The 21,312-nt window shown below is 36.0% G+C and overlaps 1 protein-coding gene across 5 annotated transcripts in view; it reads left to right on the plus strand.

The window, feature by feature from the left end:
- The window catches only part of LOC150103432 (L-fucose kinase-like), a 455,316-nt gene that overhangs the window by 157,968 nt on the left and 276,036 nt on the right, over positions 1–21,312 (plus strand). For all 5 annotated transcript variants that reach the window (XM_090397435.1, XM_090397431.1, XM_090397433.1 and 2 more), the window contains 2 exons: positions 3,255–3,374; positions 14,912–15,095. In XM_090397435.1, coding sequence (XP_090253561.1) covers positions 3,255–3,374; positions 14,912–15,095 — 304 coding nt within the window. The remainder of the gene's footprint in view (positions 1–3,254; positions 3,375–14,911; positions 15,096–21,312) is intronic.

Below are 21,312 nucleotides of genomic sequence, written 5' to 3' on the forward strand. Positions count from 1 at the left end.
CAGATACAATTTACTATTCAAATATCACTTTCACTTTTGCATTCAACTCTATCATTCTCATCATCGGACTCGAGTAGCATTTGCTGAATCTGTTCAACATCTGGTGGATTATCCAATCGATATATTTTTCCAGCCATTTTCAACAGTAAATGAAAAAAAAACAACAACAACTAAACTAATACTATACTGACATTGGAGTTCGCATTATTTCTCAGATACAATTTGCTATCAAATATCACACACCTTTACATAACATGTGCTAAACCAAAACTGACCACATAAACAGTGTGGAATATCACTCGTAATATATGCATTCACAGCTAGTCATGACCTCCAAGCTATACACTGGATATGTGTAAGAATATTTATATTAAACAATTTGTTTGTATCTGTCAGATCAGCCATGACCTCTACAGGATTAAGACTCTGGTACATCGAGCTCAATCTCTCTGCTCTTCTGAAATACTGCTATCTCAGAAAATAAATTACATCATCCCCCTTTCTTGCTGATGGCTTTACTGAGTTTTATGTTAACAAAGTTTTATAGAGTTAGTTTTATAGGGTTTGTTAGTTCATTGTTAGTTTTATAGGGTTTCCTTGTCATCTACATCCCAAGAGGTAGTCCATCTTGGGATGTAGAAGGTACGTTATGTTAAAGGTGTCTCTGAAGGTATAGACAAACTATTTAAATCTGTTGGCTTACAAGTTTTTACAAGACAACCTATTTACAAGATTTATACTTTTCTAGGTTCTGCAAAAGATAAATGTCTGCCTATTTTGGCCAAACTGGTAAATTGGTAGTCATACGTCATGACGAACATCTAGACTACATTAAATTCCATCAGCCTGAACATTCGGCACTTGCAGAACTGCCAGACATCAAATTCTTTGATAGAAGATTAAGGTTCTTCATAAAAGTAATTATTTTATGGAACACTTATATAAAGAAAGTTGTGAAACTTTGCTATCTTGTCCAAATCTAAACAGAAGTTATGGACTGAAATTATTCCTTTTATAGGAAATAATACTTCCCCACACTTTCTGCAAATATTTTTTGAAAAATTAGTTAATGTTCTCCTGTTTTAGTTGTTTGGTTAGAACTGCATTGTATTTAAGACTAGGTCTTTCTATCTCTGCCAAACAACAGACTGTTAAATAAATTGAATTCCACTTACAAGAAGTCTGATATCCGATGGAATCGGATATCAGACTTCTGAGTTGGATCAGTGACTGGCTGTCAAATAGGGATCAGAAAGTTGTATGTGGGGGTGCAGTATCCCGAAAGATCAAGGTCACTAGTGGTGTACTGCAGGGGTCAGTTTTGGGACAATCATTGTTCAATTTGTATGTTAATGATATTGAGATGGGTTTAACTAATAATATGCAGCTGTTTGCAGATGATACAAATTGGGAATAGCAATGCAGAGTCCAGTGGATGTTATGGCCTTACTGGAGGACTTTAGTATATTTCATGAATGGAACTGTCTGTTCATCGTTGCAAAGTGTAAGGTTTTGAGATTTGGTAAGCAATGATGGGATGCAAAGTATACACTCTATGGGGAAACTTTGAAGGAAGTAGAGGAGATGAGAGATCTAGGAGTTGATGGTGGATAAGGACCTGAATTTCCAGGACTACATTGCACAAGTTGCAAAAACGTCAGATAATGGCAATGACGCAGAGGACCCCGACATGCAGAAATAGAGAGGTTATGATGGCATTGTATAAGGCCTTTTATGGATTATTGTGCATAGATTTGGTCACTGAGTTTTCATGATGATGATGAGGATATTTTCATTGAGATTGAGAGAATGTAAGTTCATAGCCTCATAAATAGGAGGAAGAGGGGGAGGATATGATTGAGACATATAAGCTAGTCAGGGGTTATTTTCAGGTTGACATGGAAGAGATTTTTAATAGAATGGGAGAAGGGGGGGGGCAGATAGAACAGGAGGCCATCGCTGGAAACTGTATTAAGGAGGGTGCGAGCAGAGGAGTGAGGAGAAGGTTCTTTGCGTGGAGAGTGGTTGGTGAATGGAATGCATTGCTTGAGTGTGTTGTGAATGTAGGCACAGTTGGATGACCATTGTGTGCAATAATGTGTACCTCCCACAATGAGTCTCTGACTCCATGGAGGTCAGATGATAATAATAATCTCATGTACATGCTGTTCATTCATTTTCATTGTTGAATCTTCTAGTTTCTATTCTGTTTGTTTAATTAGAAAGTCATACTGAAGATGTTATTGACACAGGTGAAAATTCTATGCTTGCTAAAATAAAATTTACTTAATTAAAACCCATATTTAGTTTTATTTAGTTATCATGGCTTGTTCCAATTCATCAAGTTATTAATGATTATTTAATTCAGCGCTATTGTATATTGGGATTGTTATATGTTTTGTGTATAAATATGCATGTAAAAAGTAATGAAAAAATATTTGGAAGCTAAAAAAAAAGGTCAGAAATTAGGGAAAGGGAGAAAATTAGTAATGAGTGTGATTATACACAAGCCAACCTCTGTATGAGGTGGTGAATCCTGTGTCATGCATTATATCGTTCACCTGTTCTTCAATTCTTCAATTTTTTTTTTTTTTTTTTGCACTACTCAGTTAACAGGTCTGCTATTGCTACTGGAGGGCTTGATTTGTAATTGCTTATAACATGAACTGACCTTATATGCATCTAGTATTAGCATTAGTGTTACTTGTACTGTAAGTTGAGCATAAAACAAAAATTGAAGTGATTTATGTCATTGATCCTGGATGGACTCTCTCTCTCCTTGATGGACGGGTGGTAATAAAATATTTGAACAAATAAAATACCATAATAAATCTTTTGACATTAATGGAGTTTGCTGTTAAAAAATGATATGAGACAACCAAGGAAAGAGAATCCCCCCCCCCATACTGAATGACAGTATGGAGTGGATTACATACTGATCATTCAGTATGGTTCACTTGCTCTTTGATTTTCTGCAGTACTGAGTTAGTAGATCTTGAGCCATGGCTATTGGACAGTTTGGCTTTTAACATCAGACAAACATAAATTCGCCACACTTATATATAGATTTGGTAGTAATGTTAGCATTACATGTACTGTAAGTAAAGTATAAAGCAAGAATTGGAGTGATTCAGTGAATTTATCATTGCCATCCAAGATGTACTTAAGTCTTCTTGATGGAAGACTGGTAATAATAATTTTCTTTTTCAGCATTTATAAATATGATTTGCAGATTTTTATTAAGTTTTTCATAGGTTGCAGGTATAGTATTTTTGTCTGTTCCTGTTGCTGAAAGCCTATTAGCTTTGAATGCCACCTCTCCATTGGACAGTTGTACATATATGGGAATGGACAGTGGTGCTGAACCTCTTCAGGTAGATTGCTTCATTGCATGTCTGTGTCTTTTGTAAGGGTGTTTTAACATTTGATGATTTTGATGATTTAATTTAGTCACATGTATGTATATAAAATTATAAATATAGGTAGTGTTAAGAAAGCTATGGCAACATGTAATGGGTTATCTAAGCAAATTAATTAAAATAATTTAAATAAAATTTGAAAATTAACAAAAGATACACAAGTGGAATTTATATGCATCACCCCTTTTAGATTAATAACCATAATCTATGGTGAAATCTATAACATTGTATTTGTAGAACAGTGGAGAATGTGAGGTGAAAATCACAAAGAAAACCATGTGTAAGTTGTCATAAAAAATTATGACAGAAACAGTGGCATGCCATTTACTTTGTAAATGAATAGTAATCTGGGGGAAAAGGCAGTAAACAAAGATATGCCAGTACTCCTGTAAAACAACTTGGAGTCACTTGATATTTGCACTCTCACTCAATGTATTGCCTTTTTTTATGTGAATCTCACCTATGAAATGTTGGAAACCTATCATACATTAGTACTATAGATCATTGGTTCACAACCAGTGGTATGCATATCCCCAGGAGGGGCAGGGGTATGTGCTGGGCCATTCAGGGGTACATGAAAAATAATCAGTAATGGCAGAAAAACAAGTAAAGTAAACTATTTTACATTGAGATAGGCACTGAACAGAAGTGTCAGTATATAAAAACAGCTATTTTAAAAACAAGGGGTACAATTTAGAGAAATGGGTTTAAAAGGGGTAAGCAAGTGGAAAAAGGTTGAGAACCACTGCTATAAATGGATAAAGGATCAGATGATCCAGAGAGATGGAACATGGAACTTTTTCAAGCCATTTCAGACCTCTAATAAGAAGGGATCATCTCAGACCAGGTGATAAAATTATCTACTACCTAACGATATTCGAAAACATCCATGCCCATAAAACAATAAACAGGCTGTGAGGTTTGAACCTCACAGCCTGTTTATTGGAGAGATATGGTACTTATCTAGCCATCCAGACCAATCTTTAGTAGTTTCCTGCCAAATGACAAGTCACTAATAATTGAATTATTATAAATCATTTACCAGATACTGGATTTATTTTTTATATTCTGATAATAGTTATTCTGATAGTGTAGCCAAAGTATGTTAACCTGTTTAAAGTTGCTAGTTTTAAGCCAAATCTGATAATGGTTGGGGATTGTACTTTTTCAAAACTCTTCCTAGCTTTGCCAGTTTTTTTAAGGTGCTTGTGTGACTTACTCCTTGCTAAGTCAGATGCACACATTGTCATGGGGAGTGGTGAACTTAGGGCATAACTGGCTATGCTGTCTGAAGAATTGTAAGTTTTCCTTTGGCAGGCATGCAGACACCTGTTAAGGCCAACTTTCACTACAAACAAAAAAGAAGGCAATGACAAGCTACTTCTTATATATTTTGCCAAGAAAATCTTTTGAACACAGACTTAAGTTATTGAGATATGGTGCTGGAAGATGGGACACCCAGGTTGGAAGCATCAGAATGGTCAATGGGGATGAACACAGAGAAATTTCTAATGAAATTAACAAAAATGAAGATGAACTTCATAAAGACTATTTTCATATGCAGAAGATATGTACCTTTGCATGTGCAAGTAAAGAAGTGGTAGAAGAATTTTACACTACATTGCAAGATAGATTTTCTATTGATATTGAGAGATTGGAATGCAAAACTGGAAGCAAAAAGAATGCAAAACTGGGAGAAAAAAAGAATAAGGCATCACTCCAAAATTTGGTTTAGGATTGAGAAATGAAGCAGGAGAAATGATGTTGGAGTTTTGTATTAAGAAAATTTCTTTATTGCAAACTTTTATTTTTAACAACATAATAGAAGATTTGTATGCATGGACTTCCCTAAACAGCAAATAGAGAAATTTAGACTGTATTGTTGGTAACAGAAGATGTAGAAGTGTTATCCAAGTAGCAAAAATACCTGGTGCAGACTTTGGAGCAGATCATGAAATATTGATCACTAAAGTTAAATTAAAGAGTAATTAAATGCTGATAAAATGAACAGAAAGAAAGATTATAAATGGTTCAGAAAAGACTATTCAAATAACAGAAGAAAAGAGGAAAAATTAAATGTTGGGGAAATCATGAAAGGATTAAATAGTCAAGTGCAGATTTTCAGAGACAAGTGAGGAAAGATTAATGTGTAAACAAAAGGTGTAAGAAAATTGAAGAAAATAACATTATAGGAAGAATAAGAGATATCTTTAATGGTAACTATGGCATAACTACGAGGTGGTATCAAAAAGTTTTGAGACTAGCTCTGTTTACGACAAATTACTTTATTTATCTACGTTTATACACTATCACCTTCAAAATGTCCCCTTGCATATCAATACAGTGCTCCCACCTTTCTTGCCACTTCTGGAACGTGTCCTGGAAGTCTTCTTTTTGAAGCATGTCAAGCATCTTCTGCGATTCACGCTGGATCTCTGCAATGGTGTCAAAACGGTGACCTTTGGAGACTGGATCTTCATCTTCCAAATCTGGAGCCAAATCTGGCGAGTAGGGTGGGTGCAGAAGTGAGATCATGTTGTTTCTGGCGAGAAACTCACTGTGAGGAGAGCTTGGTGACAGGGTACATTATCATTGTGGAGCATCCAGTTTTTCGCATGCCACAGATCTGGTCGCTTTTGCCGAATGTCCTCCCTCAGATGTCTTAAAACCTGGCAGTAGAACTCGCTATTGACCGTTCTGGCCCCTGAGGACGAATTATTGATGACAATGTGACAAATGTCAAAAAAGACGATGAGCATGCACTTGGTCGAGCTGTGGACCTGCCTTGCCTTTCTTGGTCATGGAGATGATGGGCTCTTCCACTATGAAGACTGTTGCTTCGTCTCAGGGTTGTACCTGTACACCCAAGTTTTGTCACTGGTAATGATCCTCGACATGAATTGCTCAGTTTCATGCAGAATATCACGTTTGCTCTTTGTTCTAACTTGCTGTCCATGATGAAATTGCAGATGTGGTAATGCAGGTGGTCAGAATAGCATCAGTTGCACAGCTCCCGATGTACACAGGACAATGCCTTTTGGCACACTGACTTATGAAGGTAGGTGTTCCCTGTGACTGTGCGTGCAGCCTTGTGCTGCCATCTGTTGGCGTGTTACAAACCTAGTCGCGAAACGTTTTGATACCACCTCATATAACACAACAAATTACATGATAACCACAGCAGTTAACTTTAATGAAAGTACAGATATTTCATACTGAAAATAACATTCATCATCAGTTTGTAGAAACAAGCAAATCAAAGAACAGGAATACGGGGTACATACAACAATCGGTTTACCAATTAAAATATGGTTGCTGCAAGCTAGAAATTAATATATTAATAATAAATATTAATACTATTTTTGATAATTATATAAAATTATAATCTCCTAAACTTTTGGGAGAGAGAGAAGAGAGAGACAATCATTCGTATTCAGATTAGGCTGATATAAAAGGGCTTCGCAACTTTCTTTGGAAAGACATTCATATTTAAAACTGCCTTCTATGGAGAAGATGAGCTTCACCCCACAGGATACTGTGTTTAGTTTCAATACTATGCAGTGCCAGACCACTTTTGAGGTTTCGCCTATTCAATGTAATCTCGATGTTCGTTAATTCTTTTTTCAGAATGGGCTGTCTGCTCAAAGTGTCTCAAATTATTCACAAGGTATCTGGTAAACACCAGCTAATGATAGAGGTAACAGTTTGTCTTTTGCAGATGATAACAGGTGAGAGATTTTGTTAATAGGAAAATATGTGAGAATAAGATTTCTTCAAAATTCTACCAATAGGTTCAGAGATACCAAAAATATAAGGAATTGAAACCCTGTAGTTCAGAGCTTCTCAAACTGTGTGTTGCAACACGTTAGTGTGTTGGCTGCAGTGCGAACATAAAGCATTAAACAGAATAATCGCTGAAAATTTTCACAGTGGAATCCATTTCGCAAAGTACCGGTATGACTTGTAGTTAGTGTCATTAAAGAAGATATTTGGTCAACTGCTCGGAACCCTCTCTCTGTGTCTATACCGACTTGCATGCAACCATCACATCAGTTTCGATTTTGTTGGGGTTTTCTGTAGTTCATTCAAGTATGAGTGACAGTAAATGTAAACAGAAGCTAAATTGTGCAGATTCACACCGAGGAGTCCCAAAAATACTTTTCTTTAAATAAAATGTAATTGCAAGATGTTTTACGTTCTAGAATTTAAATTTCACTTTCAAAATTATGTATACAAACTATCTTTTAATTATTTTTAACCTTTAAGAATATTTCATATCAATATATTTCGATAAATAATGGAGAATAAATGCAGTTCAATTCATCCATGTGGTTTTATCACGTAGTAGTCACTCGGTTTTATTATCGTTCCACCAATAAAAATAAAGCGCCCCATTTATTCATACAAATGTTATTATTGATGTTTATTCTAACTGCAACGTGAATAAACGAAGAGTTGGTGCTTTTATTTTATGTTTAGTCACTGTTAAAGCTTTACAATAAATTCGCACAGTTTTATTTATCAAATTGGTGTTGAATTACCCGTAAAATGAATAAATTTCTAATTCTAATTAGTAAAAGAAAAGCTGAAGGTGACATTTGTGATGAACAAAATGTATTGACTATAGAGGAAACTACGCAAGAATCAACTGTTGAATGGTCTGCATTAATACGGAAGATGTGTAAAGGAAAATTCTACATCCGATCTGGTCACGTTACCCATGAGAGGCACATCAGACTGAATGACTGTGCCGCGAAATTATGTTTGTCTAAAAAGTGTGTCACCAACATGAAAAGTTTGGAAAGCACTGCTGTAGTCTGTTGAAGAATCCTTAATTATTGGAACATAGGAGTCAGTTATCTGCTGAATTTTATGAGGGTTGTAATCATTTAATTCCATTAAAGTTTTGATAGTGGTAGGTTCTTGTTGTAAGCTTGAGGGAGAGGAGCATACATTATGTGCTGTATTAATTAAAGACTTGAATATTTTTTGAGAGGTGTGATGAGCTGAATTTTGATGAATGTATCTGCCAGTAAAGGTAGGTTTTCAATAAACACTGGTTGACAAAGTACCAGAGGTTGTGCAAGTAAGAAGAATGCCCATGAATGGTAAACTACCAGCATTTTCTTTTTCCAAGGTGAGTTGAATGCATGGATTTAGTCTATTGATCCATTGTAGGAAAGTGGTAAGTTCATTTTCAGAATGAGACCCAAAAGCAAAAAACATCATCGACGTAATGAAACCAAAGAGAGGATTGAGGATGAATTGATGAGAACAAGATATCTTGAAAGATGGAGATGGTTCAAATAATGATTTGCCAAAGGTGGAGACAGAAGGCTACCCATGGCAGTCAGTGTCTTCAACTTGTCTATAGATTTTGTTTTTCTAGTTGAAATATCCTGAATTGTATAACAAATTCAATAATCTTCACAACATCAGGAGGGAGATCATCATATAGTAAACTAATAGTGTCAGATAACAGAATGTTGGTAAAAAAAAGAAACAGTGTCAAAGCTGACTAACAAATCCAACTCTTTTATTTGAATATTCTTGATTTTGTTGAGAAAATGTGTGGAATTTTTGATGAATGATTTGGATTGTCCAATATGGGTGGTTAATAAACATGAAAGAAATTTAGCATTTCTATAGGTGGGAGAGTCAATATAATTCACAACAGGTCTTACTGGACAAACTTCTTTATGAATTTTTTGGGAGACCATATAAATGAAGAGTCCTTCTAAAATGCATGCATAACTTATCCAAAGTATTTTGATCCCAGCTAATAACTTCATCAAGGAGCTTATTTAATTGTTGAATGAGGTATTTTTGTAGGGTTTTGACTAATTTCTTGATATTTGGAGGTATCCTGTAAAAGGCAGTCTATCTTCTTTTCAAAACTGGCCTTATCCATTATCACTACAGCTTTTCCTTTATCTGCTTTCAAAATAGATACATGGTTCTTTTGCCATGTATATTTTATATTAATATATTAAGATATTTTGAAAAATATCTTAATGGTGATATCTTAATGTAAAGTAATGTCTTAATGAACATCAGTATTACATTGAATAACTACATGAAACCTCAGAAGTCTGGTCTGGCATAGCATGGTATTGACACTAAACATAGTATCTGGTGGGATGAAGCTTGTCTTCTCCATAGAAGCAGTTTTAAATATGAACACCTTTTCAAAGAAAGTGGCAAAGCCCTTTTACATCAGCCTAACCTGAATTAGAATGATTCTCTCTCTCTCTCCCCCCTGCCCAAAAGTCTGAGAGATTCTCATTTAATATCAAAAATAGTTTTAATGTTATTTATTAAAACTATTTTTGATGAATGTATCTGCCAGTAAAGGTAGGTTTTCAATAAACACTGATTGACAAAGTACCAGAGGTTGTGCAAGTAATTTCTAGCTTGAAGCAACCATTTTAATAGTTAAACTGATTATTGTATGTACCTGGTCTTTGATTTGCTTGTTTCTATAAACTGATGATGTTTTGTTATTTTCAGTATGAAATATCTGTACTTTCATTAAAGTTAATTACTGTGGTTATCATGTAATTTGTTGAATAAGATCTATGTTTAAAAAGATAAGCAAGTTACTTAAAAGTTTATTTCTAGATTGGGAGTAATGAAAAGTAATTTGGGGAAAAGTTTGATGGAAGAAGAGAAAATTAAAGGAAGATGAAAAGAGAATTTGTACAGGAAAGATATTAATATGGAAAGGATATGTTGAGGAATTTATGATAATGAAGAGTGAGATGATAATGGGTAGTGGAACAGCCAAAAGGAAAATCTCCTGGAGCAGATGGAATGTCAGTGGAATTGTTGAGAGCAGCTGAGAATGAAATAGTGATGAATATATTAATCAAAATCTGTCAAGATTTGGAAGAAAATATATTCACCTAGATAGCATTTGCAGCCCAAAGGAAAAGAGTACAAATGAAGGCCTATATCCATATGTCTAAATATTTAAAAGTTAAGCTAACAAGCCTGTTAAATAAAATATGTCCTATCCTCCTCCCTTGACAAATATACCTTCATAACAACACAATTAAAAAAGTGTGTTAAAATTGTGGTTTTTATATGACTGAAAGTTGGCAAAATATCAAAGATGATGGAACTTAATTATTATTTTCCATGTCTGGATGTTTTGTTGATGGGCTGGCAATGTTTGGATGAGTAATTCATTTGCAAACTTGCAGTGGGTGTAGTTTGGGTAGAAATAAAGATGGTTGATGTTTTAAAGAAAGCAAGTCAGAAATAACACCTATTTCAGTTCCAGCAAAACTATTAGAGACCCTCATAAACAGTCGCCTGCAAATAGATGTCAGAAATAATGCCTACTTCTGTATCAACAAAACTGCATGAGAGATGTGCTTATAAAGAGTTGTTTGCGAGGAGTTATGACCCATGAATTTTGCAATATAGGCCTTCATGTTCAAACATTGTAATACAATAGCATATGATAAATTAACATCATTGCAGACAATATTGCAAAATATTTTAATTTCATTATATAAATTATTGTCACTTATATCATAATTTTCACTCTCTTAAAGCAATATGTAAATCCATACAGTATATCTTAATTTCTTCTTTCAAATTTTTCAGTGCTTGGATATTTTAAAAAATTAAAACAACTGAAAACATCACTATGTTCTTCAGTTTGCTCAAATCTTTCTTCAATCAAGACTAAGCTTTGACCTATAATGGCCTTAAAACAGTTACTATAGCAATTAATTTCAGGATTTTTTGTATGCAAATCTTCTTCTTCATAGTCATGCAAATGTCATAATCAGCAACCACTAGTATGGATTCTACCAATCCAGATCCACTGTGATATCTTAGCCTATATCACTCACCACTGGACACATGCTATGAAAAGATTTGTAGAAATGTGTGCTGTTGCCCTTGACATTTCCAAGGCTTTCAATCATGTTTGGCATCAAGATCTGCTTTGCAAACTTCCTTTCTTCGGTCTACCTGCCACCTTCTATAAGTGGATTTCCAGTTTTCTCTATGGTTGTTCACTGCATGTCATAGTGGACAGCACCCTTTCTTCTAGCTTTGCCACCAATGCAGGAATACCTCAGGTCTCTCACCTACACTCTTTCTCTTATACATAAATAATATACTCTCAAACACTACAAATCCTATCCATAGTTTTGCTGTCAATTGCACTCTCCACTCATCCTACTCCTTTGACAAACCATGTAGTTCCCAAACATCGCCTTACATCAAGATCATCTTCAACCAGTGCCTTAAACACTGATCTCCATACCATCCTTCACTGGGGCATGAATAACCCAGTCACCTTCAATGCTGCCAAAATGCAGTCGTGTCTTTTCTCTCACAAAAAGGATCTCAGCTCACCTTCCCTCATCCTCAGTAATACACACATTGCTAGACAGGATGAACTCATTGATCAACCACCAATAACTTCCTTAGCTTCTAAAAAAACTAGGCATTCTTTTCCATTCAAGAAGCTATTTTACACCCACCCGGCTACTAACCCTATATTAACCCCAAATCTGCCCATTCTTAGAATAATGTGCACACATTTGGGGTGGTGCACCTAAAACCTCATTGAAAATTCTTGATACTGTCCAGTGGAAAGCAATTTGGCTCATAGATGACCTATCCCTCACAGGCTCACTTTGACCTCTCTCTCTTCACAGATGCAATGTTTCAGCTCTTTTTTTCTTCCATGGTTACTGCTCCAGTGAATTAGCAAACGTCATTCCTCCACTTGCTGTTAGGCCTGTTAAAAGAAGAGCAGCTGTCCAACATCTCTTTGTAGTACAACTGCAATCTCATCAAACCTACTTCTTCTCTTCCTCATTTATTACATCTACCTCTGTCCTCTGGAACAGCTCCACATGATATGTTTCTCAACAATTTCAACGAACAGTTCTTTAAGAAGGATATTAATTGGCTTCTTCTTTCTCAACCCTTCTCTGTACCTCACATATGGCACTGATATGCTATAGGTTAGGTTCTTGTACCTCTTGTGTGTGGAATAAATATAAAAAAAAAAAAGAAAGAAAGAAAGAAATATTCTGACTAACTTATTTATAGTGGTAGAAGGACATCTCCTGATGTCCCTCTACCACTGCTCTTGACCAAGAAAATATGCTACATCTGGATACTTACATGCTTCTCAACTTCCATTTTGTAGGGACATCTCTACAAAACAAAAAAGCACTAGACAAGATGCACACATACATTTGGCTTTGTGATAGTACCACATTTTGCTCTCTCCAATTAAACTTCACAAATTTCTACTCTACCATATGAGTCAGATCTTAGCCTCATCTGCAATACCCCAGGAATTTTGGAATACTCACGTGTGATCTGATTAAACCAATTATTGCATATATCTCGAACATTCCCTCCTGTGTCAGTAACCATACACACACACATGCACACAGAAGATTATTGATATCTACTCTATACAGATCAGAAAACATAAATGTGTATCACTCTTCATTGTTTTTCTTTTAAGTGAAAGCTGTCATATACAGCTTATACTTGAAATATGCAAGATATAGTATGACACAACAAAAACAGTACTCAATAACTACAGCGATATATGTTATTGAGTAAACAGGTTTATTAACAAAGAAATATATGTTTAGACATGATGATACGTACATCCACAAGTATAGATGTAATCTTGGTCAAACAAAGCATTAATGACAGTAGATTACATGCTTGAAATAGGCACCTTGTCTTTCATAGCACATGTGAAGGTTCTCTGTCATCTTAGAGAACAAGGGTTGGAACATCTGCTGGACATATATCATGTAATTTTATCCCTTAGTTCATCAAGGTTTAAAGGTAGATCATGATGGAATATTCATTCCTTCAACATACCTCAAACAAAGGCATTAAGTGATGTGAGATCAGGAGAATGTTAAGAATATGGGAATTCTGTTAACCTCGAAATGAGCCTCCTGGGGAAGTGTTCTGATAAATAGGCTCTGAAATCACATAACATGTGACGGATTACTCCATCCTGTTGGCAAACCTGTGCAGGAAATGGAATGTTTTTTGCATGACACATCCTATGCAAATCCTGAGTGAATGGAACCAACACATTCTCAATGTAGTGTTTGCTATTCGAAGCCATGGTTATACCATCCTCAATGAAGTAGGACCCAGTTATGCCATGGCCAGAAACTGCACACCATGCAGTGACCTCATTGTTTAGAGGTTTCTCTAGTACAAATTCAGGCCTCAAGAAACTTTAGGTTCATCTTTTTATATGATCGCTTCGATTGAAATATGCTTCATCCGAGAACCAGACATTATGGAAGAAGGACAGATCTTTATAGACATTCGTCAGCATGCATGCACTATATTTCCCACTGTGCAGCATAATCCATTGCTGTTAAACACCGACCATTTGGGCTGTTTGTTCTACCAACTCCGTATAAGTGAAAATAATGCTCAACAATAAACATCTTTTCTTCTATCAACACCATTGCTACAGCTAAATGTAATGATGTAACACTCTACACGTGCTCTTCTATTAATGTGTATGCAGTTGAATGGCATATCTCATAGCATGTGTGCTGAAGGGGATTTTGAACTTCAGTACTTTTTTCCCCCCACCATTCTGTATAACCAGTAACATCCATCACTCACTGAATCTGCATATCACATGTGAAGTTTAAATAGGAGACTACTTATCAGACACTTCTTGAATATTGCTGCCACAAGGAAAGAACTCAGCATACTTCACTGAAAAGTGGACCCTGACTGGTAATTGTCACTGAATTTGAGAAGACAGTATGAACTTTTTCATGTAGCTGAAATGTCATGCATAACTGTAGTGTCTCCTTTGTAACAAGAAAGACTATTTTTGTTTTTTTTCTTCATTTGCCTTTTTTTTTCTTTTTCTGCTTTATATTTTAAACAGTGGCAGCCTGTGAAGTTTTAAGTGGAGGTGCTGCCTATACAAAATAATTTAAAAAAAAAAATTATTTTTTTCCTAACTAGTAACCAATTTATTAATAAATACATCTGTAGATTTATTTTCCTAATTAGTAGCCAATTTATTAATAAATAAATCTGTAGATTTATTTACTAATAAATTGGTTACTGATTAGGAAAAAAAGAATTTTTTAAAAATTATTTTGTATAGGCAGCACCCCCACTTAAAACTTCATGGGCCGCCACTGATTTTAAACCTTCTTGTTAATTTCAACATATATTTTAAAATGGAAATATTTTTTATATTTCTTTGTTTTTATTCAAACAGATATAATATTCAATCTGTCTACTTGTTCATTCACTCACTCACTCACTCACTAAAACTTAAAATTACAATGTATTGTTTCAATGCTGAAGTAATCATATATTATGTTTAAAAAAATCAAGAAAATGATTTTTTTAAACATTTCATTCCATATAAAAGTTTCTAAGTAATTGGTATGCAAAATAATTATACTTCCATTTTATCATTTGACTATTTTTTCTGGTAGGTATCATTATTTTTTGACATACTGATAGCTATGGCCAGTGCAGTTTCTAAAGAAACTTTTTTATCTGGAAGATGTGGTAAAACATATAACATAAAAGCTGGTTTTTCAGTAAATAGAAAGAAAGAAATGCATATAGCAAGAAATGCAGTTTGGAATATGTTATCAGGATATTCAATGACCTCAGGTAAATGTCATATTTCTTTATCTTAAGAATATTTTGAAAGAAGAGTTTAGCAATTATGATTATTATTATTATGGGCAACTCCAAGGAGTCGACAGACTCATCGAGGGAGGCCATAACATCATGTCAATAACAACTATTTGACATTCACACAGTATCTATCATACCTCGCCTTGAACTTATTCACAGTCATGGCACCCACAACAGATTCTGGCAGCTTATTTCACTCGTTCACCACTCTCCAAGTAAAAAACCTAGCCCTAACACCCTTGCTAACCACACTCTTGCCCAGCTTCCATGTATGGCCCCTAGTCCTCCCACCACCAGTACTATTCTCAAAAATATCTTCTGAATTAATCTTATAGAAACCCTTCAGTAATTTGAATGTCTCAATCATATCACCCCTTTTCCTCCTATCAACCAATTTCTGCAACCCACAAATCTTCAACCTGTTCTCATAAGGTTCATTCCATAGACCTGCTATCATCTTGGTCACTCGTCTCTGGATCCTCTTCACCTCCTCCACATCAAGAAGAAACCCTGGCACCTATATCTGGGCACAGTAGTCTAGATGGGGTCTTATCAAGGCTCGATACAGAGGAACAATAACCTGTTTGTCTCTGCTTGTTAAAGTATTTTCAGCAACCAAGTGATTCGATGAGCTGATTTAACCACTTTTGCGATGTGCCCCGTAAACTTCAACTCCTTATCCACCAACACTCCCAAATCCCTGGCCTCGTCAATCTCCTGGAGTACGGTTCCACCAATGTGATGTACTGCCGCTAATCTTTTCACCCCAAAATGCATAATCTTACACTTTGCCACATTAAATTGACATCCATTCTCCTTAGCCCAGTCCTCCAAACTATCCAAATCATCTTGCAAAATTTTGACATCCTGTGCACTCACTATTGCTCTACTCAACTTTGCATCATCAGCAAACAAATGAACACTTCCTCTCAGATCCTTTCCTATATCATTAATGAACACACTGAAAAGTAGTGGTCCAAGAACAGAACCCTGCGGCACACCACTAGTCACAGGCCATCTTTTGGACTCTACTCCTGAATCAACCACTCTCTGATATCTCTCCATCAACCACCCAGCTATCCATCTCACCAACATTATATCCATCCCCATATGCTGCAGTTTACTGATTATAATTCCATGTGGTATCCTGTCAAAGGCCTTAGCAAGGTCCAATAGAATCACTGTAAACCCATTACCCTTATCCAGTTCAGTGGTCACTGTGTTATAAAACGTGAGCAAGTTACTGAGGCATGATCTATCCTTCACAAAACCATGCTGTCCCCCATACGTTAATCCATTTTCATCTATCCAATCCTGTATATTTCTCTTGACTATTTTCTCCAAGACCTTGACAACGATTCCTGATATGCTGATCGGTTGGTCATTTAAACAGCAGTCTTGAAACCTCCTGTATGCAGTGGAACCATTTTCCCCTCTTTCCACCCCCTCAGGACTAACCCAGACCCGAGACTCAAATTAAACAAAATGGTCAAGGGCATTGACAATTCTTTAACCACTTCATGTACGACACGAGCTGGTATACCATCCAATCCCACAGATGTATTCACATTGAGGTTTTGTAATAGACTATTCACCTCCACTTCATTCACCACAATTCCCATTGTGATCAGCTGCTAAAAACTTAAGAAAGTTCATGTTAAACAGTAACTGCAGAATCAATAAATATTATTTTACATTGTTGTAAAGAGGCCACTTTATTTTAGGAACTTCTTGAAGGGGAAACGATTTTAAGTAGGGTGAAATATAAATTTCAAAGCTGGAAATTAGACACTGCATCTTCTTTGTACCCACAGCACCAGTAAAGGATTTTTCAAGTCATCAGTAGTACCATCTGTAGGACTGTAGTCACAAATAAGTCTTACTGTTTAATTTCCCATTCTGATATTTTCTCACATTGCTCTGTTTGTATTGCCTGCCATTCAAGAAGATTATCCTCATATTTAGCATTGAATACTGTAGCTGCTACTCCTTACCCCTGATTGTTATTGCTTAATATAACATCTTGTATTTGTTGCTTACAATGATCTTGCCTGTTTTTGTCTTCTTTGTTTTGGTAATAAAGATTTTGCAGCTCCTGTTAAACAGGTGATTTTTTGATTTACTGAGTTTTTATTAGATTAGGTTAGTGCATTTTTACTATATTATTTTGATTTTTACTGTTTTTATTGTATTGAGTACATTTGCTAATAATTTTTCAGACATATTGTTAACTTAAGATAGTTTTTAAAAAATGATGCCAAAAAACCATGCAGAACAAGAATGCAACATTAAAAGCTAAAGATAACGATAGCATGGAACCTAGTAAAAAAAGACCTTTATATTGTTGACATAAATGAAGAAAAATGAACATATGAAATTTGAAAATTAAAAGGAATAATTCAAAAATTGACCAGGGAGTTGGAGAAAGCAAAAAACCTTTACAATAACTATGTCAGAAAAAAAAAGATCTGAAAAGAAAAATAACAAGAAGGAAAGCACAGTGGTTGTAAGTTATCAACATGAATATTAATGATAATTATAATGGTGATGATGAAGAAGACCAAGATAAGTCAATTAAAATATAAGAAAAAGAAGTCATGTTGTACAATGATTTGTTAACTAAATTTGTGCTCGGAAAAGGAGTCACTACATCAAGCTTCCCGTGAACTAAAATAAAGGATGTAACAAAGACAGAAAAGAAAAGTAAAAGAGAAGGTAATGCTAGTCAGAACTAATGATTTAAGTAGTGACAGATATAGTATGAGAACGGATATGAAAGGCTTGATGAAGTGAGAAAGAAAGGTTAAAAGTAAAAACAGTTAGTGTATTACCAAGATATGATAGTAATGAGTTAAGAATTAGGGCATTGATAGCAAATGATTCAATTTGCAGGCAAAAAAAAATGCATGTAGGTTTTTGGATGTGTGTAGTGAGTTTGAAGGTAGAAAAGACTTGTATAAGAGGGATGACTTGCACTTGAACAGATTTTGCATCAAGTGCTTAGAGAAATTATTTATTGAAATGAGACCTAATAATACAGAGAGTAAGGGAAACTAGATCATCTTGAGAGGAATATTGAGGATGTGTATGTAAGTTCAGCTAATATATGTAGACATAATAGTGATACGAATGTCAATGAACATGATAATGAATCTGCTGAATGGATGGACTATATTTTGGGTTCGAGCATTTTGAGTATGTGGGGTGGGGGGGGGGAAGGAGAAAGTTACCCAACTGTGTTAAGTATAAGAAAAAAGCAAGGAGGTAACTTATTATGTCTACAAGCAAATGCCAAGAATGCCAAGAGCATTAGAAACAAAGTGGTTGAATTTATTGCTTTGATGAATACGTTGTGGCCCAAAATTGTTGGCATTAGTGAAACCTGGCTCTCAGAGTTAGATGTTGTAATTGGAATCAAGTGTGAAGTATATAGTATTTTTAGGAATGACAAAAGAGATAGGAGAGTACCACTAATGATATCAGAACTCTAGTCCAGTTAGGATAGAAACACATGAAACCAATAATGTCCCATGCAGAGGCTATCTGGTGTGAAGTGGGGCTAACAGTATGAAATACATGGAGTGTGGTTAAAGATCTGATAGTTCATTTGTTAGATGTGAAGAAATGCATCACCAAATTACCCTGATGGGTACTAAATGAGTAATTATTATGAGTGAATTAAATTATCAGAATATTGATAGGATAGCCAAGAAAACTCATGATAAGAATGAAGGAGAATTTATTGATTTGTTGTAGGACAATTTTCTCAAGCAGCATGTAAAAGAAGCAATTCATGGACAAAGAGTGTAAGATTTGATCATAGCATCAGAAGATATCTCTGTTAAGGATGTGACTGTTTTGCCACCGGTTGGGGACAGTGATCATGCCGTACTTATCTGGTAAGTAGCGAGCTGTATGGATGGTTCCAATAAAGACAAGTTATATGGTTAACTACAAATCTGGAAATTCTGACAAATTCAGGAAGATACTATTTAGTTCCATGGTATCGGTTGTTGAATGGGAAGGATATCAGCAGTGCATGGGAAGCTTTGAAAAGATGCAGTATCTGATTGTGTCCCTAGAATTCGAAGAACAAATAGAATGGAGTAAAATGGATGTGCAATTTCATTAAACAAAAGTCCATCAGAAGAAGATGATGTGGAAGGAATGTTGCAATGAAATATATAAAGCTCATGCTAGTAAAGTTATGAGTATTGTACAAAAAGCTAAGCTGGAGCATGAAAAGAAATTAGCTGCACAAGCTGAACATAACCCAAAATAATTTTATCTTTATGCAGCAAGTAAAAGAAAAAATGAATTCAGAGGAATGGCTGGTGTATGTAGCAGTGCACAGTGCTATTAGTAAATTGGATGAAGAGATAGAGGTGCATGAGAAGGAGGTTCTGCAGCTGTTACATATCCTGGATAAGAATTTTGGCAATTGGGACAGATGGGATATCAGCACATGCTAAAGAAATGTTTAGCTGAGCTGGTTAGGCCCTTAACATGTTTGTATAATTTCAATCCCGGCTCAGGAAAGATTCCACAGGAATGGAAAGAATGTATGATAATCTCATTGCGAGAGTAGTGTAAAGACTAATGTGTTTAACTATTGACCTGTCAGTATCTTTGAATAATTGTAAAGATTTTAGAGAAGCTGGTAAGGACTTGCATCCAGAAATGGGTGGAGACAAACAAGATATGCTTTGCAAAGAACAGCACTGATTTACTAAAGGGAGGTCATTTGCTTATACTGTATCTTATAATAATGTTACAACTGAGTTGGATAAAAGGCATGGATACACTATGATTCTATTGAACTTTGTTAAGGCATTTGATAGGATAACACATGAAAGGCTGTTGCATAAACTAGAGGATATGGGATTGGAATATGAAGTGCTTGATTGGATAAGTAGGTGGCTGCTGGACAGATATCTGAAAAGTAGTACATACAGGATGTAAATCTGCCAGAAGTCCTGCTCTTTAGAAGTCCCTTCTGGTCATGACAAGAAGCTTACGGTCAAGACTATAGAGTTTCCCCTGCACGGGAGGCTGTTGCATGCTTTGACCATCCTGGAAGAGTGGAGATACCTCGGTATTATGTTCACCCCAAAGGGAAGGTCTTCTGTCCCTTCTATCCTAGATGCTGGGATCGCTTCTTTTAGGAAAGCTCCTCTCAAACCCCAGCAAAGACTGTTTCTCCTTTCCTACTATCTACTACCTCGCTTTTACCACAAGTTGGTGCTTGGTAGGACATATATCTCAGTATTGTCCCGAATGGACGGCTATCCATTCATCCGTGAGATCATGGCTCTGACTGCCACCTGACACTCCTACTGCATATTTCCATGCAAGGGTGAAGGATGGTAGGCTTGGGGTTCCATCCCTTAGATGGCTGATCCCGTGCCTGCAGCTATCAAGAATCGCACAGTTAGAACTATCTTCTTCCCCCATCTGCAGAGAGGCTTTCTATAGCCCATTAATACAAGAAGACTTTAGGCGGGCTAAAGGCTGGTCCCATTATAAAGGTATTTTAATCAAGTCAGCACCCGCAGAACACAAGAGATGGACATCTCTGTTGCACTGTTCTGTAGATGGTGCTCCTTTAAAAGAGTCATATCTGGTATCTCCCCAGCATGATTGGGTAAGGGATGACACCAGACTCCTCCCTGGCTTTGAGTATATTGACCTTATCAGGACGAGGATCAATGCCCTGCCTACTCGAGCCCGCACAGCTTGATGGGGTAGTGACGACTCCAACTGTAGGGCTGGCTGCCACTACAGTGAGACATTGTCTCATATAGCCCAGTGTTGCTTCCTCACCCATGGGGTCTGCATGAGGAGGCATGATGCTGTGGTCTCCATTCTGAACAACCGCTTTAAGAACAAAGGTTGGGAGACTGCAGTGGAACACAGGTTTGCATAAGCCAGACTTAGTGATTAAAAGAGGTGGTGACGTTTGGGTAGTTGATGCCCAGGTGATGGGAACAGGGCACCCACTAGCCTATAGCCATAATAATAAAGTAAATTATTATAAAAATAACCCAGATCTAGTTAGTAAGATACAGGATGAGCAGGGGCAACTCTGAGATTTACCAGCGCCACCATCTCTTTACATGGCGTATGGAGTGCAGATAGTTATAAGGACTTAAAACAGCTTGGGCTTACGCAAAAGGATATAAAGGTTCTT

The sequence above is a fragment of the Typopeltis vanoorti genome, chromosome 9, assembly GCF_054136105.1.
Source record: "Typopeltis vanoorti isolate ZY-2024b chromosome 9, IOZ_Tvanoo_1.0, whole genome shotgun sequence".
In the NCBI taxonomy this organism is placed as follows: Eukaryota; Metazoa; Arthropoda; class Arachnida; order Uropygi; family Thelyphonidae; genus Typopeltis; species Typopeltis vanoorti.